Source organism: Myotis brandtii, unplaced genomic scaffold (assembly GCF_000412655.1).
Source record: "Myotis brandtii unplaced genomic scaffold, ASM41265v1 scaffold453, whole genome shotgun sequence".
In the NCBI taxonomy this organism is placed as follows: domain Eukaryota; kingdom Metazoa; phylum Chordata; class Mammalia; order Chiroptera; family Vespertilionidae; genus Myotis; species Myotis brandtii.
The window spans coordinates 295,438-320,716 of record NW_005367314.1 but is presented as its reverse complement, the minus strand read 5'-3'; the positions used below and the strand labels follow the sequence as shown (position 1 = coordinate 320,716).

The following is a 25,279-nucleotide window of genomic DNA, read 5'->3' as shown; positions in this document are numbered from 1 at the left end:
AATCTGATAGAGGTTGCTAGGAGTATTGGAGCAGGTACAAGTCTCTTTACACCAATGGGGCCTTTCCTGACGTCAGATTCTTTTTTTATTGTTTTAAGCACTTTTACTTTCCCGATTATGCCCACAGGTAACAGGAAATAAGGGTTTCAAAGGAAAACTTGATCATGTTGGGAGATAACACAGGTATCCTCACCCAGTGTGTGAGCGCCTTGAGGCTCTAAGTCGCTGCCAGGAGTACATATTTTTTTGATTGGTAACTGCCAGATGACGCTTCATCAAATATAAATGCAAGAAAGACTCCGAGAGCTCCATAAAAGCCTTCCACCATCGGGAGGAGAGGAGCAGATACTGTCAACAAGGACAGGCGATGGCTTTCAGTGTTTCAGTGTCAGTCTACCTCTTATTCAATGGTAGGTGATTTCTTCTTCTTTTGTTCACTTGGTGTCAGTGTAAAATGTGAAAAGGATTTGTTTTCTCTGAATTAGGGAGAAGTTGGCTTTTCGGAGTTGTTCTTCATGACAAAGATTAGAGCAAGGAATCTGAATTAATTTAGTTTCTTATGTAATGTGTGTTCCTCTCCTAATACATATTTGAAACCTTTAAATATTTGCTTTGTAAAACTGAAAAGAGGTTAATACATTTTAACTATTATATGACAGCATCCTTGTGATTAAATCAGTATATAAATGTATACACTTTCTCTTAAATATTAACGTGTCCCTATTTTCTATAATTATAATATAGTCAGTAGCCGGGATATGGAAGAGAAACTGTCAGGAAGTTGCCCTACTTAGGTGATGGATCTCAAATGTAAATGTATTCAAAATAAAACATAAAGGAAATAAATAGAATAACTTTCAATCTGTTGCTTATACATAGAAGGGGCTCACCTGCTAAAGATACCTTTCCCCCCTTCATACAGCAATGGCAGCATTAAGTGAAGAGGTGGCCTTGAACTTGACGCTCGCAATCACAACCCAACCAAGTAATTGGACAGTTAACAAAACAAAAGGTATTTTCTTTGCATTTTTGTATTTCAAGGGACTTCCTCATTTTTGAGAGAATTTGGATTGTGATAAGAGCAGCATTGGAAAATGTTTAATATATAATTTATGATTAGATAATCAACTCTTAGCATGATGATGTTAAATGGAAGTGACAGGTAAATGTGACTGAAAAGAATTAACTTTCTAAAAGGAGGAAGTGAGGGAATTAAAGAAATGTCTCCAGTTACTTTTCCTGAATGTTAATTTAAACATGCCGCATTTTCTGCTTGATTCATGCTTGGTTCCCTGTAACTCACACGTGTCCAGGGGCAATTTGTCACCATTTTGGCATTATATTTTGATCTGTGACTATGGGCTTTGCAGCCAAAGAAATTATGGCTACAAAATGAAATCTTAATTCATGTCCCCTATCTTTAGAAATATTTTTTCCTGTTTCTTTTGAGGGGCTTTTGTTGTTGTTTTCACATCGGCTATATTTTCTAACTCCTCTACCCACTTTCTTTTCTTTCCTATCTTATTATTATTATTATTTGAATAGCTTCCCACTGCTGTTGAGCATCAGCATATTTTCAAACCTGTTTGAACTCTTAGAGGTGAACTTGGAAAGCTTGTAACCTGCCAAGACCTGTGTACTGCATGGTTATGATTGTCACACAAATCACATACTGCCCCCTGATGTGGGGATCAGTGATGTGACACAGGACAGAGGAAATGCCATATCATGCTCTCAGAGCCAGGCAAATAAAAAAGATTAAGGCAAATATTTTGTTTCTGAATATGAGGTAGTAATAATTAAGAATTCATTTCACCAATAATTTTAAATTTAAAAATGTATTTGAAATATTTTTGCCGATTTGAGTTTTAAAAAATTTATCTTTATTGTTGAAAGCATTACAGATGTTCCCCTTCCACCCCACCACCCATTAACTCTCTCTACCCTGCTCCCACACATTTGAACTTGTAAATACCTATTAATCTGCAAACCAAAATAAGTGTAGGGCTTAGAATGACTTTTATATCTCCCTGTCTTCTGAACTTTTGAACAAAAAGGGAAGGAAATATGTTTAGTAGAAAATAATACTGCAGAAAAGTAAAATATGGCTTCTCTCTATGACTGAGTTCATAACATTATGCCCAGACCACTATTTTCTTTCTTTTTTATATATATATATTTTATTGATTTTAGAGAGGAAGGGAGAGGGAGAGAGAGATAGAAACATCAATGATGAGAGAGAATCACTGATTGGCTGCCTCCTGCACGCCCCCTACTGGGGATCGAGCCCGCAACCCAGGCATGTGCCCTTGGCCGGAATCGAACCTGGGACCCTTCAGTCCGCAGGCTGACGCTCTAGCCATTGAGCCAAACCAGCTAGGGCACTATTTTCTTTCTTAATAGGGAACTGCAAGTAAAATTCTCCAAGTTACAGGTAATAACAATGGAAAATGAATATATCTCTATCATTTTCCCTTGCTTTCTTGATGGAGAACTTTAGTTTTTCCTTGCTTTTTACTTGACTTAAAAACCTGAATCCAGATTTTTATAGGAAAGATGAATCTCTCTAGTATACCCTTTCTTTGGAAATGTCTTCTCTCAGGTCTCACATTTTCTAGCAAATCTTAATTCAGGCCCTAGGAAGAACCTAGCCCAGTTTATAATGCAAAATTCTCACTGCTTCAGAATTAATTATTAAAATGAGAAAATAGATTCATGACTCCACATGAATGTGAATCTTAAGATAATATTGTGTGTTCTCAACCAAAAGGAAGTTCTACAAGACGGGATCTTGTTGGTGTCTTAGTACTTAAAAATTTAGTATTTTCATTATCAAAAAAAAGTCTGCCTTTTTAGATCTGAACAAATAAATAGGAGTGTCTTAATCTGCTTGGCAAGACAAATATTGTGTAACATAACTAAGGATGCAGAGATATTCATGACATATTTATTCATAACAATGACAAACTAAAATGCCACTAAATCTACTGGAGAAAAATTTAAGAATCAGCAATGAAAGTATAGCAAAGAGGACTCAGTTCTACAGTTTTACCACTGTGCGTCCCACTTCATAAACCCCAGGGATTATATAGGCGTATGTCCTGAGTACATCAGGAATGAAGAGTAAGCGTCCTAAAGGAGATACATTTTGCCACATCACAGCTTCCCCCAGGGGGCTTCCCATAAAGAAGCTTCTGGACACGTGGCCACAAAAGTTCTGTCAAGTGTGGTCACTTGCACAGTATAAGAGTTAGAAATCAAAACCCAGGTTTTTAAGTTCTAACTCCAAGGCTTTTCCCACTATTTCATAATGTTTCTTAAGTGAATAAAATATCTAAATGATATTTCAAAGTATGGTCTTAACTATGTTAAGCCTGGGCCATAAGTTGTTTCTGGCTTCTTGTGTAGGTCATAACCATACCTCTTCTGTAATCAGTTAGGGAAAATATTCCCTTTTCAGTTAGCCACTCATGGCAGTCCACATAAGAGGGAGTGCTCATCTCATGCTCCTCTGGGAAAAGAGAAATCAAGTTCATTATCTCACAGTTATAAGCCCAAATCTTTCTAAGTGCTGCCTTCTTAGGTGTAAAGGAGAGAATGAGAAAATTGTGTGAGATCTTTTATACTTATTAGCATTCAGGCACACATTTGGGAAGCCTTGCTCTAGAAAGCTGCTAAAACTAGATTTGATGCTGCCACCTTTTGGCAAACTTGTATCTATCCCTTATTATGTGGCTTCTAAAGGATGGAATTTACCTCCATCCCCTAATTAATGAATGATATGTCTAGGTCAGTGGTCGGCAAACTGCGGCTCGCGAGCCACATGCGGCTCTTTGGCCCCTTGAGTGTGGCCACGAAGTTTCAATCGCACTGTACGTGTGCTCCCGCACGTGGTATTTTGTGGAAGAGCCACACTCAAGGGGCCGCAGTTTGCCGACCACTGACTCTAGCTGATATTAACCTAAGTTTTGTGACTATAACCTGCCAAGGGAACCAATCAATAGTTCAGTGGACAGAGCACCCAAAGAATATTAAAATTAAAGGTCTCTTTAACACGTTATAAAACTACTATAAAAATATGACCTACTTCATCTGTTAATATTGTTTCTCCTTTTTCCTATCCGAAGGCACAGAAGGACCCATAGCCTTGAAGTTCTCACACCCTTGCCTGGAACACCATGATAGTTACTGCATCAATGGTGTTTGTGCCTTCCATCGTGAGTTGAAGAAAGCCATCTGCAGGTAATTTGCAAAGAACTGCCCAAGTCCTGGACACAGGAGGAGGAGAATTTATGCCTCTGGTGCTTCACACAGTATATTTCCCACACCTCTATCTTATGGGGCTAAAAGAGCACATGATCTGATCGTGACTCACCAATCCTCTTTGTAGTTGGATATCTAAGGAGTCTGTTTCTAAGCTACCTAATCCTCATTACTCAAAAATATGGTTCCCAGATTAGCAGCATCTGTGAACCTGGGAGCTTGTTAGGAATGCAGAAGCTTATGCTCCACCTCAAAACTATTGAATCCATATAAGCATTTTAGCCTCATGCAAATGTGATTAGGATGAAATGAAATAGGGTATGGTAAAAACACTTGGAGAATAGAGAGTTCTAGAGCAACTAAAATACTATTTTGATGATCATTGATTTGCTCAGCATCTTCCTATATAAGAGAAAATAATTTTCTAGATCAAGGCATAAAGCTCACGTACTATCTTCACTTCGTCAATGAGAAAAGGTACATTGATATGCGGTCTTAATGAAATGATTATTGTAAAATACATAGCTTCTTCAGTACTTGTAACAGGTTGGCTTTCATTTAGTATTTGCATCTTCATTATTTGAAACTGGTCTTTTCTTTGTATTTCTGTCATTGTGAATCTTAAAATTATTCATTCTTTTCTTTTTGTAAAGGTGTTTTACTGGTTATACTGGAGAAAGGTGTGAGCATTTGACCTTAACTTCATATGCTGTAAATTCTTATGAAAAATACATTGCAATTTGGATTGGCGTCGGAGTATTATTAAGTGGTTTTCTTGCTATTTTTTACTGCTACATAAGAACGAGGTATGGAAAAAAAACACAAAATATGAAATCAGTGGGTACTCGTTCATTTGAACAATATTTATTGAGCCCCTACAATGTACTAGGAATTGTCATGTTTAATTTTTTTTAGTGAAAATATGGCTGCAAATCTGGCAAGTTCCTACATATTTGTTTTGATACCTTTCCTCATAAACCCAGATTAGCAGTAAAAATTTACTTGCAGTTGCAATAGGATAGCTCCAATTTACAACTTCCCTCCATCCTTGCTTCTGTCTGCCTACATCAAAGTTACAAATGAAGAGGCCAGTAAGCCCCACAAGGGTATTGAAAAGTGTGTCTTATTCAAAATTATATATTTAGTGCCAAATACGGTGCCTGGCACACAATAGGCACTCTGTATATATTTGTTGAATGAAGAAATCAAGAAATGAATATTAAATGAATAAAAAGTGTAGCAAACATGGGCCATTTACTTCCAAACAATCAATTGAAGGTATATTCAGAAGATATTATCTACTGCTAGAAGCTTAAGAAGATAAGCTGGATCCACTAAGTATAAGTTACTTGTGTATTAATTCTTATTTCTAGTGTATCCACACTGGTAATTTTTTCCCTTAAATTCATGTAGCTAGGGAAACTCAAGAAATAATGTGAGCTAAATTAAAGAAAAAAGTATAAACACATTTCCCTGGCATACTCTATTAACTAAGTTTTCATTTTAAAAATGATCAAGACTGACTATCAAAATAAGAAAAATTTTGGTTGCTTAATAATTGTATCTTAGAGAAAATAAAATGTTATATCAATTGTAGAACAATTCATATAAAATATGTTATATCAACTGATTTATTATGCCAATTGCCTAAGGAACCAAAAAGAGGGGGGGGAAAGAAAGTAGACCTTTTAATGTTAATAATACCGCTGTCTGAGGTCAGGTTTCCTAGAAGCAGAACACAAAATGGGGATTCCTGTGCAAGTGATTGGTCAAGGCATGCCCTAAAGTAGGACCTATAAGGCAGTAAGGAAAGCTAGAGCAGAGGAAGAAGGTAAGCAAAGATGTGGTATTAGCTAAAGTAGAGTCTCAGCCTGACTCCACAGGATAATCTCAAATGTGAAGGGCATTATAGACCAATCCCAAGAAGGTGAGGGATCTTGGTTTTAGTACCCTGTGTCATCAGCATGGGTGGCAGGATGCTCCTGGCAAGGGTAGTGGGCACAGACCAGGAGTCTCCCAGGAATTCAGGCAAAGTTCTCTGTGGGCCCAGGGGATCCTCTGGAGAAGGATACTGTTCTGAGTCTGTTAACACCCATAACTGCCGGGGATGGATCTACCAATGGGTAAAAGGGATCTGGGTGGGGCACCAGCAACAATGGCTACCCCAGAACATTTATATAATCTGCAATAAGGTATACTAACAGCATTCACATTCTTATGAAAATCAATACTCTGTTTTAGGTGTCTAAAACTGAAATCACCTTATAAGGTCTGTTCCAGAGGAAGACCACTGTGAGGCCTGTGTAAGAAATTTTCCTGAGGCATTTGTAAAGATCAGTGGACCCCACATTGACATCTTCAAATGAAACAACTAAACTTCCCAAGCTGACTAGACTTGAACGTGACGGAAGTTGGGATCATGATGAAATGAGAGAATACATCTCAACAGAAATCACTAGACTTTGTCATTGTTAGGATACCAAGAGAGCCAATGGAGCAAGCTTACAGTGACAGAAGTCAAGTTCATAGTACTACTCTGGGCCTGTTGCTGCTGTTGTGTGGTTATTGTTCTTACTGCAGAGAGTCTGAGTGCCATGCATCTGACTGTGTCAGATGTGAGTTTTCATGAGAAGGATTATCAACCTTGCAACAAGTCAAAGCAATACCAAGCTTGGGCTCTTCATGTACTAGCTACCAGTATTTTGGATCACTGCTCAATGGACCTAATCCCAAACATGCTGCTCTCATAAGGTCTAAAAGAATGTGATGTCAACTGTTAGGATAAGGTCAGTGCTGTGGCACCTTCAGTGATCCAAACAAGTGCCTGGAGTCTAAGCCAGAGACAAGAAAATGGAAGGTCCAAGGCCAAATACATTATACCCAGCTTGTGAGAACATTGTGGAGCTGTTATCTGTGAAATATGGAATAAGCTAAAGAGTTTCTGATGACTGGAAGCTATGGATATCAAGCCCTGAGTAGACAAAACATCTATTTTTCTGCATGGATTATAACATGTTGTGTTGGACTCACTGGTATCCTAATGCTTATGTTTAGCACTTCCTCGTATTGTTAGTGGAATTACCTGGTGACTATTCATTTGGACTGAAATTCTAGAATTCTACTAATACATGAAATTCTACGACTGATCCTGAAAGAAAAACTAAAGAGTTGGACACAGGAATTTTTTCATCAACCAAAAGCATGTGGGAAATTTATTAACCACTTCTGAGTACTTGATAGCAGATTTGCACATAAAGTGAGAAAATGCAATAGTTATTCTAGAAATAGCTATTTGGGAATTAGGGTCCTTCCTCTTTAGTCATATTTTTTTTTCATGTAATTAGAATAATCTTGGGCAGGACCACTGATATTGTTGGGCTTTAATTTCATTTTCTACAGAGCCCTTCTAGCTCTAAAATTTGACCAGGGGAGAAGAAAGCAATTTTTCCACAACTGAAAAATTGGGATATTCTCAACCATACCTCAAATCCAAAACACACCACCGTCTATCATCTTATGTGTATATTTTAGTGTTTGTTTTGTAAAATAATAATTTAAAATTTTGCTTTTAAGTGAAGCAAACATATAATTTAAAAACAATGTCTATAACTTTTCTTTTAAATTCAATCTATAACTCTTGACTTTTTTCCATTGTAATTTTAATAAGCAAAACCATTTTGATCATGAGATGGGCTAAAAGAGGATCAATCATGAATATTCTTACCATGATTGCCTAGTAACAAGCCTTTCTCTTATATTGTTATGACTTTTCATTCACTATTAAAACTTTACATTCTGCTTTCCTTTGAGTAGAAGGTATTTCATTTGCTTTGTTTTGCCTTCACAAGGAATGTAAGGCAGGTGAATGGCGTGTCAGCACTTTCTGATTGTCCTCACAAAGTATGTAAAGGTTACCTCATACCAAGGAGTGGGGAGGTGAAGGTTCCTCCCAGTGACTCCAGGGACCACACCTAGAAAGCTATGCTCTCCCTGAGCATTTCAAAGACGTGTTAAAAAGCTGGGGAGAGTCCAGGAAGAAACAATAAAGCTTAATTAAGGACTGCCTCCTGATGAAAGAGGAGTTAATGCTGGAGTCTGGAGAGGTTATAACCTAAAAAGTTAAACATATTTGCTGTCTATAAATATTTCTAAATTATAAACACAATATAATTGAAATTAAACAACATCAGACGAAAATTAAAATGTCCAGATTGCCAAACTGAAAAGTACACCAAAACAAAAAAACAATAGAAATTCCAATTTTTTCACCTGCGGAACAGTATGCATTAACAGTATAAAATCCACCCGGTGAGACTATAGAAAGTTAGAGTGTGACTCATAAGAAGCCACCTGTTTATGTTCTGTCCTACACATGATCTTGTGACCCCATAACCCCAAGAGTTAAATTTGCAGGAAGGAACCTCTGGCATTCCTATGGAGCTAGAGCTGCCAATATTTATGTATGGAATCAGGACTTAAATTAAAAAAAAGTGAAGAAATACAAATATTTCACTTTTTATTTTTCCCATGTGCAATAAAGCCCTGAAAGAAGTCTACCAGTGAGTCCCTTGCACCCAAACCACATTTCCTCTATCCATCTATGGATCATTGGGTGGGTGGCTCCTTTAGGAAAGAAATGGAATATGTTCTGGCATTTTTTTACTAAATTAAACTTGCCAAGGGGTTCATCAATGTCTTTCATTCCCATTTTGTCTTCTTCCTGGGTCTACCCTTCAATTCTTTGAGAATACATGCTAGGACTTCAATATTCATGAGTTAGCATTTTGAAGCATGATGGTGTTATCGGTAGAAGTGGAGTTCTTGGGGTGCCAAGAGGAAAATAATTTTCTGAGGCCCCCCACAAGAGGAAGGGGTTTCATGGAAAGCTTTATTGATGATGTAAAATTAAGGGGGTCTCCTCCAAGTTTTCATCTCTGTCTCTCTCGCCCTGGAGAAGTGCAATCTTGTTTTCAGGAGGGCCAGAATTAAGGCCACTGCCCAGAATTTCTGTTCCATCTTAAAATCCAGTCCAGTCCAGTCCAGCATCTGTTTAGTTTAGCTTGTGTTCTCAGCTACAATCCACCAGGTGGTCCCATGGCCATGGGCCATGTGGCGGCTTACGGCCACATGGCTATGGAAAGAGAACAGGCGAGCGCATGGGCGAGTGTGGGTCATGGAGCTAGAGAGCAAGTGAGAACAAGCACTAGCAAGGGCACAAGAGAGAAAAAGCTTCTTTGGGGATTTTAAGCAGGAGCTTAGATTTCATGGGCTTCTGATGGGGTTCACCCTCTAGCCAACCTATTGTTCCCAAGCCAGACTGACAGACAAGCACCTTACCTGCATCACCCCAATTTCACTGCACATGTGCCCATCTTTCCCTTTGTTAGATCCCTTCCCCTAGTGATCTGCAGGAAATGGACCAGGGGTTCCCTGGGGAGAGTGAAGCTCTAGCTTCCTGGTGAAGTTGCCCAAACGACCTTGCTTATAATGTCTGGCCTCCCCTTTGCTCTCTTCCTATCTATACATATAAAAAGGCAGCTACCTTAACGGCCATAACGACCTAACAACCGGTCGCTATGAAGCCCACTGTGGCCAGCAAACTGGCCTGATCAGGGGGTGAGGCGGGCGGCCAACCTCACAGTCCCTCCCCACTGTTTATTTTTCCCATGTGCAATAAAGCCCTGAAAGAAGTTTACCAGTGAGTCTCTTGCATCCAAATTACATTTCCTCTATCCATCTATGGATCATTAGGTGGGTGGCTCCTTTAGGAAGGCCTGCCCCTGATCGGACTCTCCCACCCTGATCAAGAGCCAAATGCCCCCTTCCTCCCCCCCTTTTCCCCCTTAGCCGCTTCCCTGATCAGCCCAACCCACCTGGTTAGGCCCGCAGTCCCTCCCCCTGGACAGCCCCGCCCCTGATTGCCACCCCACATCAATAGGGGGTGGGGCTGCCCGGGCCAACCTCCTGCAGCCCCTCCCCCAGCTGGCCCCACCCCAATCAGGGGCGGGGCTGGCGGCCAACCACCCATGGCCCCTCCCCATGGCCAGCCTTGCCCCGAATCGGCCCCCTAACCCCAATCAGGGCAGGGCCTGTGGGCCAATCACCTGTGGGCCCCAATCTGGCGGGCAGCTGGCCAATCTCCTGCCATCTCCTCCTCCTAACAGGCCCAGCCCCGATCTGTCCTGGTTGGGGCCGGGGCCAGCCGGACCCCACCTGTGCACGAATTTGCACACTGGGCCTCTAGTTACTAATATTAACTAGCTAATTACAATGATAACAATGGGAGTGGGAGAAAACACTATAATTTCACTCATACTTGAGCCAGAAATTTATAAAAAGGAAATTATAGTTGCTTATTATTGTGTCTTCTTTCCCCAAATTAGTTTTTTTGAATAATTACGTTTTTCTAACATTTGAAGTGAATAAAATTATAACATAGTTTATCTTTTAGTGTTTCCCAGAACAATGCAAATCTAATCCTTTCATTTTGAAATGTCCTTTTTGGAAGATTTTTATTCACTATATGTAATTAAAAAAAAAAAGTCTTAAGAAAATCACAAGGCAAACTCCAGCAATTTAAGCTTTTGGTGTTGAACATAAAAACAATTCCTCTCTGCAGGAGATCATGAGTAAGTTATCTAACTTTTGTGAATTACAAAAATGTAACACACTCTCTGTGGTATAATGTAAATATTGATATCCTGCAGCTCACACTCACGGGGAGGGTTCCCAGAATCTCTCTATTGCAAAATGCCACTCTTTGTGGCTTACATCATGGCTGCATGACATCAGGACACTAGCATCTGCCAAGATGAACTGGAAGTGTTGAAATTTAATGTGTCAGAGTCTGGCACTGCTAATCTGGGTGAGTCCACATTTCTGTCCCAACCTTCGGCACAGCCCTATTCAGTAGCACATGCAGAAGCATATTTTCCAAATTCAGCTCTAAATGTCTGTTAATTATTCAACCAATGGATGTACAGCTCAGAGAAAATTGCTTAAGAATTCAAAGACTAGACCCCTTAAGAATATCCACCTGAATAAATGCATTCCATCATTATATTTCACTCCTCTGCCCAAAATCAACGTGATGGTTGTTCCAGATTGTGGGCAACACCCACAGCTTCCAAAGAGCCATCTCGTAAAGATTAGCAACGTGATTATATAGTAACAAGGAGGGCTGAATCGCTTAGTCAGGGCTTATCTACACACTTTATGTCCTTTCTTTGTAGTTTTTATGTCTCAGATATTATTGGGGCAAAATCATTTAGATTGAAATTAGGCGAGGATCACAGTCAAGCAAGTGTCCAACTCGCCATGCTTCTGATCTTTAAGAGGATGTTAATCAGGCCTCCCAACTTTCTGGAAAGAATAGTATCTCTAGATCTTTAAAGCCTCACAAAAATATTGACTTAATATAAAGTCCCTTCACAGATCAAGATGAAGCAATTGTATGATAGAGCTACCCTTTAAGAGCACTCACGATGTTTGAAAAGCATTATTAGCATGATTTTAATGAATCCCACGCCTGTGCATATTTGAGATGTAGAAAGGACCTGAACCATGTAGATCTGATGCCAAAGTCTCTCATCTAAACTCTATCCGATAACACTTTGCAATATTCTATGGAAAATATCAGTATTGGGAGTTAATTGCTTAATAAGCTTAGAAATATACCCAAGTGATTTATTTGCAAATGAAACAGGGTTTTTTTTTCTATAAAACATATAAAATAATAACTTTTGTCATGGATCAGCCACAAAAACTCCCTGCTGTCAGCTGCAGATTATGAAGCTATGCATACCATCCTTAGGGTGCGGCCAGAATAGGCCTGGAGTGCCTGCTGACAGTTGGCTGTACAGGCTGGGGAGAGACTGTAGACTGTAAAGTAATCCTGACTTAGCCTCCACACTCAGGGTACAATAAGGTCACTTGGGAATACTTGATCCCAGCCTGAGAACAAGGGTTCTCTGGCACTGATGCTATTGGAACCGGGACATACCTGGCTCAGTTGATGATGGGGTGAGGAGTGAGTGGTTTTCACATCCACAGTAAAATCTTATCAACTGCCTTTTCACTATAGCACCCTCAATCTTACCCCTAGCTTCACAAACACCTGAAAGCAAAACAGTCACCTTCAATCTTACCCCTAGTCCCACAGACACCATAAAGAAAAACAGCCACTGCTGGTGGGCCGGCTTGGAGCAAAACCTGTAAGCAACATTAAAAAAACTGCGCGGTGGGTGGGCACCTTGATGACCTGTGGTCTCATTCAGCTGTGGGATCGTTTAACTGGGCTGGGACCCTTTGGACATGATATTCCTGTCTGGTAAGTGGAGAAGTTCGAGTCTAAATATGAGCTCCACATTCCCTTCCTGGTTGGAAGCTGTGTGTTCAAAATGTGCATTTCAGAAGGCAGAACCAGCCTACAGACATGTTTATTTTGGTGCCCACAGCGTTGTTGTTTTTTGTTTGTTTGTTTTAATCAAGACCACCTCTAGAAATCAAGGTGTTTATCTATGAAAATCTAGGTTCTCCACCTTCTTTTGAAAGCTAGAAGTATAGAGCACTTGCCCTATATTCTTACGCAGTTTTGGCTCAAAGGCGTGTGCCCGGGACACCCACCTATTTCTGTCACCATGCTAACTGGTCAGGCTTCCCAGGGGCCTTTGAGTCTGCAACCTTGGTTCTTTGATTGGATTTTACTATGAAGATCCTGCCTCATCTAAATTCCGAGTCTAGTCATCACGATGCCTGCAGAGGGCCTCGTTGGACTACAAACTGCAGGAGCCCTGAGGGAAGCTCAGGATGGGCTGCCCAGGAATGTGCTCTTCAGGAGAACCCACATTCACCTGGAGGCTGGCAGGGCAGTTTTGGGGAATCAGTCACCACCCTGCCCACACCCTCAGTCACTCTTGCTACAATCTCTGACAGATTTGTTTGCTCAGTGTTCACCCCTACTCATATTACCTCCTTCCCAAAGCTGGTGCTAGCTTCCCATTGTATGCCATGTTTAGGGCAGGCTCCTCTCCAGCTGGCTGGCTCTCCCCCAAAAGGCTCAGGGGCCTACCCTCCCAGGGCTCCCTATGCAGAATCTACAATTTCTATCTGTGTTAGGGTCTCTGCTATTTTCTTCATATATATTACCCTCAGCTCTGTGGGCCAAGATCCTACACATTATTTTTTTTTAATGCTGCCTTTTCCTTGAAGAATCATGTTATTTACAAATGTCATCTTTCTCTCCTTTGAACTCCCTAGACATCCTTCTAAAAAACAAGCAAACAAAACTCCATGGTGCTTACATTGTTTTGTATTATAATGATTTATGTTCTTGGCTAAGTTCCAGTGGTAATAATATTAATAATGGACTTCATTTATTAAGTTTATACTATAGACTAGGCACAGTGCTAAGTAATTTCTATGCAGAATCTCTTTCAATCAGAGACAGCCATGAGAAAGTTATATTAGGGGCTGTGATGAATAGTGGTTAAGGTGACAGTTCTTTGGAATTTAACAGACTGAGGCTTGAACCCCACCTCTGTCCTTACTGGTCTGCTACCTTGATCAAGTTTCTAAGCCTGAAAGTTGTCACTTGTAGAAAGGGAATGATATTTATCTCCTATAGTGTTTTGAGGGTAATAGTAAGTGATCAATGAATACTCTCCTATATAATAAAACCCTAATATGCAAGTCGACTGAACAGAGGAACAACCAGAGCAATGTCATCTTTCTCTCCTTTGAACTCCCTAGACATCCCTTTAAAAAAAAACAAGCAAACAAAACTCCATGGTGCTTACATTGTTTTGTATTATAATGATTTATGTTCTTGGCTAAGTTCCAATGGTAATAATATTAATAATGGACTTCATATACAGCTGAATATTGTAGCCTATAGACTAGGCACAGTGCTAAGTAATTTCTATACAGCATCTCTTTCAATCAGAGACAGCCATGAGAAAGTTATATTAGGGGCTGTGATGAATAGTGGTTAAGGAGACAGTTCTTTGGAATTTAACAGACTGAGGCTTGAACCCCACCTCTGTCCTTACTGGTCTGCTACCTTGATCAAGTTTCTAAGCCTGAAAGTTGTCACTTGTAGAAAGGGAATGATATTTATCTCCTATAGTGTTTTGAGGGTAATAGTAAGTGATCAATGAATACTCTCCTATATAATAAAACCCTAATATGCAAGTCGACTGAACAGAGGAACAACCAGAGCAACTATCGGTCACTATGATGCACACTGACCACCAGGGGGCAGATGCTCAATGCAGAAGCTGCCCCTTGGTGGTCAGTGAGCACCCACAGGGGGAGCGCCGCTCAGCCAGAAGCTGGGTTCATGGCTGGTGAGTGCAGCAGGGGTGGCGGGAACCTCTCCTGCCTCCCCTGCAGACGGGCTGTGAGGAGCGAGGGGTCGGACCTAAGCCGGCAGGCAGACATCCCCCAAGGTTGTCCCGGACTGTGAGAGGGTGCAGGCCCGGCGGAGGGTACCACTCCACCCCATGCATGAATTTCATGCACTGGGCCTCTAGCTTTATTATAATGGCCTTCCATTTTACAGATTAGGAAACTAAATTTATAAAGTGTCAGTCACTTGTTCAATTATAAGCGTGATCAATGAATACTCTCCTATATAATAAAACCCTAATATGCAAGTCGACTGAACAGAGGAACAACCAGAGCAACTACCGGTCACTATGATGCACACTGACCACCAGGGGGCAGATGCTCAATGCAGAAGCTGCCCCCTGGTGGTCAGTGAGCACCCACAGGGGGAGCGCCGCTCAGCCAGAAGCTGGCTTCATGGCTGGTGAGTGCAGCAGGGGTGGTGGGAACCTCTCCTGCCTCCCCTGCAGGCGGGCTGTGAGGAGCGAGGGGTCGGGCCTAAGCCGGCAGGCAGACATCCCCCAAGGTTGTCCGGGACTGTGAGAGGGTGCAGGCCGGGCGGAGGGAACCACTCCACCCCATGCATGAATTTCATGCACTGGGCCTCTAGCTTTATTATAATGGCCTACCATTTTACAGATTAGGAAACTAAATTTATAAAGTGTCAGTCACTTGTTCAATTATAAGCAGCTGGTAAGTGGTGGGACCTAGATTTGACCCCGAGGATGCCCAGTTCCAAGGTAGGCTTCACTCAGCACAGCTCTTTGACTATGGCTGTTACTTGGCCAATGTTGTTTGAAGCAAGATCTGTAATCTCTGAGAGCTGGGTGTTTGAATCCCAGTTGTTTCTTAGTTCTGTGAATAAATTATTTAACTCCTCTAAATCTCAGTGCCCTCTGTTATACAATGGAGATAATAATTACACTTAACCCATAGGGCGATTTTAGGATTAAACTAAATTAGATAGCTAATGTATGTAAAATATCTAGTACTTATTCAATAAATAGTACTTATAACTAGTAAATATTTAAAAGTGTGTTGAAGCTCTTATTGGTACTAAATGCAGTCAGGTGTATCATAACATGACAGATGTGTTCCTAAAAATCATCACTTTGCAAAACCAAGCAATAAAAACCACAGGGCTTATAATAAGGAAAGCTAGAGTTAAGGGGTATAATGCTCAAAAATTTTGTCAAGGACACATTAAAAAAATTTTAAGTAGCACAGTCTTATACATTTAAAATGGTTCATAAATAAGTAATATGTATTTATAAGTCGACATGGCACTTTATCTTGAAAAACACCTGAAATTTGCTTATGAAAGTTGGTGTCCAAGGGTTGTAGCCTGTAAGTTATTGTCAAGTGGTGAAGGGTAATAGAAATTGTATAGAAAGTTAAATCAGCCAATGTGAGTGTAGCTCATAGCACAAATGTGAGCCAAGGTATCTGGTGTATGTTTGAGATTTGTGCAGATATGTGCGTTTGGTACAGTTTATGCTGCTTAGTTCAACAGCATTATGCATTCATTAGCCCAGTGACTGGCAAACCGCGGCTCGCGAGCCACATGCGGCTCTTTGGCCCCTTGAGTGTGGCTCTTCCACAAAATACCACGTGTGGGTGCTCATGTACAGTGCGATTGAAACTTTGTGGCCCATGCACAGAAGTTGGTTTTTGGCCTGGGTGAGTCTATTTTGAAGAAGTGGTGCTAGAAAAAGTGGGGGTTGCTGAGGTTGACCCCTCAGATTGAGGATGTAAAAACATAGGAGTACCCTAATTAAGTTAATAACAGTGTACCTACCTATATAGTTTAAGTTTAAAAAATTTGGCTCTCAAAAGAAATTTCAATCATTGTACTGTTGATATTTGGCTCTGTTGACTAATGAGTTTGCCGACCACTGATCTAGCCGATCTATCAGATGAAATCATGCATAAGCAAACACAAAATGCTCAAGTTGTTCCTTTATGTTGGAATAAATTCATGTTTTCAAAACAAGCCTTAAGTCAGAACTGACTGTACCTTGAAATTATCACAACCTTTGTCTCTCAACCTAAACCTCAAGTATACTTATTAAGCACTTGAAATATTCTGATTATATTAGGCACTCAAGACCTTGGAGACCAGGATTATGATGACTCATTTCTCCACCTAAATTTTAACAGCGTATCAAGAACTTAACTCCAAAGCCCCATGTTACTGTGGATTCATATTCTCTGAGACAAATTTATCATAGTGTGTTTGTTCTTTTCCATTGTCAAGCTACAAATAGTTAGAAAACTTCATGACTATATTTTTCTAAGTCCTAAATTGATATCACTCTATGAAGAATCCAAATTCTTCCTCCTTTCATCTTGACTTATTCCCTTCCTCTTTTTTTATTCTCTGAGTAAAATATTACTTTTATTCAAAATTGTTTAAATGATGCAGAAGTTAAAAAAAATTCCAGCAAAGCAGATTCTTAAAAGAGCCTATGTTATCAATTGCTATTCTTATTGTATTTATACAAATAATCAGACCAAATTTATTAAAACTTGACCTATGCAGTAAATAAGATGGTCTTAATTTGGCTATTTTTGAGAAAAATAAGGGTCAAATGAGAAAAGTTGCTTTTTAATAGAAACAATAATATATGATGTGGGTATTAGAATCTAGCTAAGTTAATTGTCTTTAAAGTTCTTTTTCATCTATAACCTGGACTAAATCGTGTTTTTTTTCTACTTTTCTTAAATATTTGTCTACAACTCTCCAAACTAATGTTTTATTTTTCTCCCACCCATTGACCTGGAATTACTGAGAACTAGGACTTCTTTTTTTCCTGAGACTTGCAATTGCAAACTGCAGCTAGACAACATAACATAAACTTTAGAGAAATCGTTACAACAGCTCATGCTTAACTGATCCAGTCACTGATGCTGGATAAGCCACCGAGAGTTACCTGAGCACCTGATATCATCAGAGACATTCAACTGCAGGTCAGGAGAATCTATCAGATTGCCTGCCTTCATTCCAAAAGAAGCTTTAAGTCTTACATCTAGAAATCTTCTGGATGGACAGCCTTACAGACTCAGAAACTGGTTTATAACTTGCTGTGATCATTAACCTTTGTTTTATTTTGTTTTCATAGACACACCTCTTATGAAATATCAGATTGCTTGCTTATACGATGTAGGCCTCATGATGGGTACCCATCTATATCACTGCCTCCTGAAAGGAGACTCAACTACTTAACTGAACTAATTTATCCTCAGGACTAAATGATTGGGTCAGTGAAATATGGAGCAAGCTGCCAACTTCACTTCTGGAATGTGAAACTTATTTAAGGGAATGTGTACCATTATTTCCGAGTTGCCTAGCAAGAATGTTCCTGCCACTTACGCTCTACTCTTCCTCAACTCCCTTCTGAAATCTAAAACCCTATCTAGCACACTCCTTTTCTTTTTATCCTAAATGTCTTATATACCCAACGTTGCCTCATTGTCTTTGGAATTTTCATGCTTATGTGAATTCCCCTTGAGCATGAATTAAAACTCAGATTTTCTCCTGTTAATCTGTCTCTATTAATTTAATGAATAGCCCAGACAGAAGAACTTAGAAGATGGGAGGAAAAGTATTAATATTTTTTTAGCCCCACACTAAAAGGCACCTGCCTGAAGCACTCTGATTTACCAGACTTAATATACATTAGGCTAAGGTAGCATTCTAGGATCTCCTTCCTGTAACAGGTTTCTCTGACTGAATCTCTTTTGCAGGTGATAGGGAGGGTCAAAGGTTCTTTCAGAGTTTTGTTTCTTAATGAAGAACTTAAAATCAACATCCCAATCAAGGCAACTTCAGGATGACAAAACAATGGTTCTCTTCAAGACACAACTTATTCTTTTTCAAATGAAAGCTCCAAGACTAAAATACAATGAGTGACAGAATACTATGCCTTTTTTTAAACTTGAGAGGATTTGATTTGGATGTTAACACTGCAGTTAGTAACCCTCATGGCTATGCTGGAAATTACGCTTTCTAAATGCATCCATCCAAAGGCCCTGCACAGATAGATTTTTCTAAAAAATTAGTTTTTAGCCTCATAAATTAGTGGCAGTTTTAAACTTTTGATTACATAAACCCCTGGCTCTCATAAACCAGTTTCATTATTTGTCAGATTTGTTCTCTAGCAAATGTTTTTCTTGTTAAATGTATAGAGTTCCACTGTTGTGCAAAAGTTCCAGATAATGCAAATGGACTAAAAATTCTGCTTTTTATTTTTTAATGTTTTAAAATAAATCTTTATTGTTGAAAGTATTACATATGTCCCCCTTTTCCCCATTGCCCCCCAACATAGTTCTTGATATACTTAAGACAATATATTTAAGTCATGTGCTTATAGAAAAAATATTTGTGATGAGAAAAACTCAAAACAAGCTGAAATCATGTTGAAAAAGAGTGATTGTCCATTAGGCCTCCTGCTTTGAACTTGAAAATGAAGTGGTTGAGAACAGGCCTTTGACCACAAATAGTGAACAGTAGTGGCCAGCAGCAGCAGCAGCAAATCTACAAATTCTAACAGGTACTTAGATGCTTAATTAAAGATCAGTTTTATTGCTGTAAAGCTGCACATGATATCAAATATTGTTGTTTCTTTGGTGAGAAAACCCCAAGATAAGAAATTCTTAAAATGTTCATTTTAATAATTTAAAAATCATTATACACATTTGAAAAAAATTATCAGTCTCTTTTGCAACTTCAAAAAGAGAAGTATTAACTAGGTAAAATGGAGAACCCAATCAGAGGGTCAAATTAAAATTGTTTAAAAGATCCTTCAAAGTCAATATCAGAATCATTTTGGGCAGTAAATTGGAGACAACTGGAGAAACCTATATGCAACCCCTTATATGTGAAGTTAAGCTGAAGAAGGTGTTTTTATACAACTCAAATTTTAATATTAAACAAATGACAAAGATTGAGCTCATTTCAACATTATTTAACCTTAAAAATGGATGGAAACAGAATTTACTTGCATTTTATGTTATTAAATTTACAGATGATGTTAGTGATGACATAAATTTGTGAATTGATTTATGGTATAACAACCAAAGACTTTTTAAAGAGTCTTTTTTTTGCGGGGGGTGGGGGGGAGAGGGAGGGTACCCTTAGTATTGCTTGGATAAAAAGGTGCAATGTTTACCACGAGTAAAACTTATTACACAAAACGTCTGATGAAAGAGCCCACTACAAAGCCACTATGACTGTAGTTGGCTTCTCCTTCTGTCAAAGAGTTTGCTTCATAATTTTCTCAGTGTGTCTGATGGGTTGGTATTGTTAACCTAAAAATAAAATAAAAAGCCAAAGTGAGAGACAACTCGCATTTATTTAAGATACAAAATAATAGCTATTTTGGAAGCACTGATTCAGATAGAAACCTAAATAGTGTTCATATAAGGATATAAAGGTAAGGGGGTATTTATGAGAAAGGACAAGGGAATAATTACATAAACAAAAAAATTTTTTATGGGTATTAATAACTTAAAGAAGCAATTTCTATAGGTTTAGATAAGCTAAAATGGCCATGCTAATCTTATGGAATGCCTATAATTTTCAGTCTTGTAGTCATAATGTCTGCTTTTCTGTTATCTTTGCAAACAGTTGTTTGGAACACAGTGCAGCTTTAGGCCCAGTCCAGAGGTTATTTTTCCTAGTTTTAACATCCCAAAGTTTGAGGAGTAAGATGTGCAAGGTCGTTTCTCTGGGATGGCAGCTCACACTCCGTTTTGAAGTGGCTCATTTATATTATTTTTTACAGTATAAATCTTAATATTTATTAAAACAAAACAAAATAAAATTATCATAGTTTGAATTTTTGTTTTACTTAAATGTCTAATAAAATGAGAATAAATTAAGAAGCAATAAAATAAAAATACTTTAAAAACTTGTTCTATCTATAGGCTGGTATAGAGGAGCATAGGTGCTTAAACATTTTCAAACCTAAAATTGAATGATTGTTTTCTATATGAATGTAATGATTGGAAAGTAATAATTTCACAACAATAATAAAAAAAACTAAAAAGTAAAACTTATTTAAATTAAAAAGTTGTCTTATTTAATAAGTAATATTTTTAGTCTCTTATTTAATAGGTAATATATTTTAGACTCAGTTCTATTTTGAAGAAACTTTAAAACTTTGAATGTAAATGTTTTCATGAATAATACATTTGATTGTGTGTAGTTTCAGCTATTAATTTTGTGGGTTATTTCTACCATTTTCTAGTAATCAGATTACTTGAATTAAAAATTCTAGGAATTTGGCCTGGCCGGTGTAACTTAGTGGTTGAGCATCGATACATGAACCAAGAGTTCACTAGTTCAATTCCTTCTAGGTCGGGGCACATAATTGTATCATTTTATGCTTACATTTTAACCTGGAAAATTATGTAAGTGTCAGAAATTGCTACTGGATGACTAAACTCAGGAGAAAGAAATGGATATAACCAAAAGGAGAATGATCCCAGAATCATAGCACAGAAGTTGAAGCTATAAAGTAAAGAAAGGGATAGGGTAGTTGGAAACTGTAACAGAAATACATGTTAGGGCCTAGGATGTGGAGATTTCATGAGCAGATGTTTAGAGCCCTGAGCTAGGAAAGCTCTGCTTTACTTATGAACAGAGACGGAAAATCTCCACCAGACACCCAAGATCACGGTGCAGATACTCTTGAATTTACAAGGTGATTACATCCAGATAAACCCATTGTTACATTTAAAATACAATAAATTGAAAAAAATACAATAAATTGAAAATGCATTTAATACAGCTGACCTTCTGAGTACCATAGCTTAGCTTTGTCTACCTTAAAAGTGCTCAGAACACTTACATTAGCTTGTAGTGGGGTAAAATCACCTAAAAATGAATACACTGTGGGTATCACTGTTTACCCTCGTGATTGTACGACTGACTCGAACCTGCAGTTCACTGTGACTGCCCAGAATCACAAGACTGTAATGCTGCATATTGCTAGCCTAGGAAAACACCAAAATTCAAAGTAGTTTCTACTGAATGAATATTGCTTTTATACCACAATAAAGTCAAAATATTTTAAGTCAAATCATCAATTGGGGAGCATCTGTAGACAGAAAAATAACTACCTTGGGCAGGCAGTGAAGAGAAACAGAATCAACTTCAAGAAATCAGAGCTTAAAGATACACTGAGCCAGGATACAGGGACCAGAAATCACATCACTCACATGGGATGGGAAACCTAAGAGTGTAAGACAAGAGAGAATAATTCAGAACCCATGGCTCTTGTTGCACCTAAACAGGGTTAATCATAGAGCCTGATAGAGGGGTCTCCATAGCCAATGGTAGGTGATGGCTTTTCATAAAACATATTTCTCTGGGAATAATATGAGTTCCAGAAGGAAAGAATAGGTGTAGAGGAGATATAAAAGAAATAATGACTAAGGACTTTCAAGAATTAAAGTAGGACAAGAATCTTCAAACTGGAGGTGTGTGCTTAGTCTTGAGACATGTGAGTTAAAAACAAGTCTACACCTAAACAAATCACAATGACACTGCAGAACATGAAGGGTTAAAAACTCTAAAACGTGCTGGACCCAGGAAGGATGCCCTCTGTGGGTGGTGTCTCAGGGAGGGGCTCAGTCTCTCTCCTTGAGGCTCCAGTCCACTCTGGGCCTCCCATCCCTCTGCTGGATCCCAGGTTTTCCACTTCACACTCGGGCTAGACAAAATCCCAGGAAGGTCAGCCCCAGCAGCAACCTTCCTCCTTTCACTTGCTCTAAACTTGCAGTTCAGAGCACTTGCCTGAAGACTGCGAGGGCTGGGAGGAAGAAGGTTCTAAATGTTGCCACAGGTCAATTTTAACCTCTGCTACTCAATATTTATTTCTTTTTATCAACATATATCTCCGATTTCCTTCTTTATCATTGGTACTTGCATGGCATTTGTCCTCCTGGCATCTTTTCTCATTTCCTTGAAGTATATTCATTGGCAGTCCCTTCACCGTTGGTTTAGAGATAATAAACTCTTACTCTTTTACAGAAATGGAAAATTGTAAGTCCTACATTCTTTGATTTGAACTTTGCTAGAAAATATAGTCATAGATTGTAAGCTTTAATTGGATTTGATAAGAAATCTTAAAAAGAATGAGAACACAATTACCAGCAGTCCTTGGAAAGGTAGAGAGGTGGTTTAAAATAGCCTAGGAGTGAGTCCAGCATTTGGATCTGTTTTTCCCTTGGGGTCCTTTGTCAATTCCAGAGGAAAAGTGGAAAGGCTGAGCAGATCCCTTGACGGCTGCAAGGTGTTTTGTGGACTTAGATTTGAGTTCAAGTCCTACTATGATGGTGTGGGAAACATCATCCCCCTTCCTCTGAGTTGGAACTTAAAAGTCTGCACCTTAAGAGTAAGGGATAAGTCAGAAATAGATCCTTATAAGGACTGCAGTCCTTGAAATTAGGTTAATGAGATCCTAAAATTCCAAAACTGCTTCTCAGGCACCAGAGAGAGGCAAATGTGAATTCAAAGGGAATTAAATTATCCTAAGCCCCAAATTAATTTGAAAATCATTTTCAAATGTTTTGTAAATAAATTTCAAAACAACTCTGCAAATACATAATTAGCACACAATTAAAAATAAAGAGACACCCAAGAAAACAAGACTGTACAAATAAAAATTTGCAAAAACTACAGGTAATACAAACAGAGCCTGCCAGGCTCCAGATGTTGGACCTCTCGGACACAGACTTTACAGTAACTTACTATTCCAAGGAGATGAACTACAATCGAAAATGGTGGCAGAGAGCAACAAAGTAAGAGAAAGGAAAATATATGTACATTTTGAAATGGCTTACACACAGGTGAACCAGAATTGTTTATTGTACAGGTATACACACAAAGTTTACGGTAGTGGGTTGCTTCGAAGAAGGAGGAAAATGATGGGAATGAGGAGGGAATAGGATGGAACAAGGCATATTGGAGGTGAACACACTCAATTATTAGTGTTTCCAGCCAAGATTAGGGTATATCTTCCAATTGGTTCAAGTCTTCTTTTATCTCTCATAATAGCATTCTAATATTTTGTCCATGGAGATCTTGCTCATTTCTTGTTAAATTTATTTATAGGTATTTACAATCATTCTTGTGTTACTGTAAGTTGGATCTTTTGCCATTTTGTATTCTAACTGGTTGTTGATTCTATACAGCAAGGCCATCAATTTTTGTACATAAATTTTATTTTTAGCCATCTTCCTAAAATTTATCTTTAATTGTAATAGTTATGTAATTCTCTTGTTTTAAAGATATAAAATCATTTCTTTTGTAATAATACTTTACCTCCTGCAATTCAAATATTTTTGCCTTTTATTTCTTTCATCTAATGCTGACAATTATACTAGCTAGTAATAATTTGATTCATTATCAACTTTAGTGTAAATACATCTAGTGTTTTCCATCAACATGACTCTTGAGTTGATCTATGTATAATTAAAAAAATTATTTCTATTTTAGTTAAAATGCTTTTAAAATCAGGAATGGATATTGAATGTTATCAAAATAAATTTTAATATCTAGATATTATGATTTTGTCTTTTATCTATTAATTTGCTGAATCAAATTAATAATTTTCTCATGGTAAATCCTCTTTGCACTGTTAGTATGAATCACACCTGCTTTTGTTATATTGTTTTCTTAATGTGCTGCTGTATTTTATTTACTGGGTTTTTCCCCAAAAAATTATTGTATCAAAATTCATATATAAAATTGGTCTAAAGTTTTATCTGTGCTCTCTGTGTTGGATTTAGTGTCAACATCATGCAGATTTAATCCTGTAACATGATGAGAAAAAGCCTGCATTCTAAAGCCAAATGGCCAGGTTCAAACTATAGTTCTGCTACTTGCAACTATACAACCTTAGGCAAATTATTTAACCTTTCCATGAATTGGTTTTTTTGGATGTAAAATGAATGTGAGGCATCTTCTACTTCTGGTTCTTTTTTACTTTCAGGATGTAGCTCTTCACGTCCCAAATGGAAGGCTGTGGATGTGGTAACAAGTACACTCTTTTTTTGGTAGGATCTAAATTCTAACTTTTGACCCTGTATTTGTCCTAGTACCAATTCCAATATATGTATGTGTGTGTGAGGGGGTGAGGGGTCAGTGGTTGGGTGTTCCCCACAACAAGTAATTCTCGGAATACTAGTTGGTATCTATAATTCAACTCATCTCTGACACTATCTACCCAGAGATAGCATCAGATTTCACAGCTTAAAGGTTCAGTTTTACAAGACTGTTCCCCAACTCAAACAACCCTCAGATGCCAGTAGCCAGTTGTAAGCCCAGGTTGTTATCTGTGCTTCTAACCAACTGACTATAAATCAGAGGTTCCAAGGTCCCCTCCTCGGGTTTGATTAATTTCCTAGAAGTCAGAACTCAGAGAAACATTTTACTTACTAGATCACTGGCTTATTATTAAAGGATATCCTATATAATAAAAGGCTAATATGCAAATTGACTGAACAGCTGAACGACTGGTTGCTATGATGCACACTGACCACCAGAGGGCAGACGCTCAATGCAGGAGCTGCCCCCTGGTGGTCAGTGCACTCCTACAGGGGGAGCGCCACTCAGCCAGAA

At 38.6% G+C, this 25,279-nt stretch overlaps 1 protein-coding gene across 4 annotated transcripts; it reads left to right on the top strand.

Annotated features, from left to right (window-relative positions):
- The first annotated feature begins 324 nt into the window (after positions 1-324).
- On the top strand, positions 325-18,267 carry EPGN (epithelial mitogen). 4 transcript variants are annotated; one of them, XM_014546596.1, is made up of 5 exons: positions 325-410; positions 923-1,012; positions 4,128-4,242; positions 4,917-5,069; positions 6,505-8,066. In XM_014546596.1, the coding sequence occupies exons 1-5, from the start codon at positions 368-370 to the stop codon at positions 6,557-6,559; spliced, it is 456 nt and encodes a 151-aa protein (XP_014402082.1). In that variant the 5' UTR covers positions 325-367; the 3' UTR covers positions 6,560-8,066. The 4 variants fall into 4 exon arrangements, with proteins under 4 accessions (XP_014402082.1, XP_014402084.1, XP_014402085.1 ...); XM_014546597.1 differs by having other exon boundaries at positions 326-410; positions 880-1,012; XM_014546598.1 differs by lacking the exons at positions 4,917-5,069; positions 6,505-8,066 and adding an exon at positions 17,772-18,267.
- Positions 18,268-25,279: the final 7,012 nt, after the last annotated feature.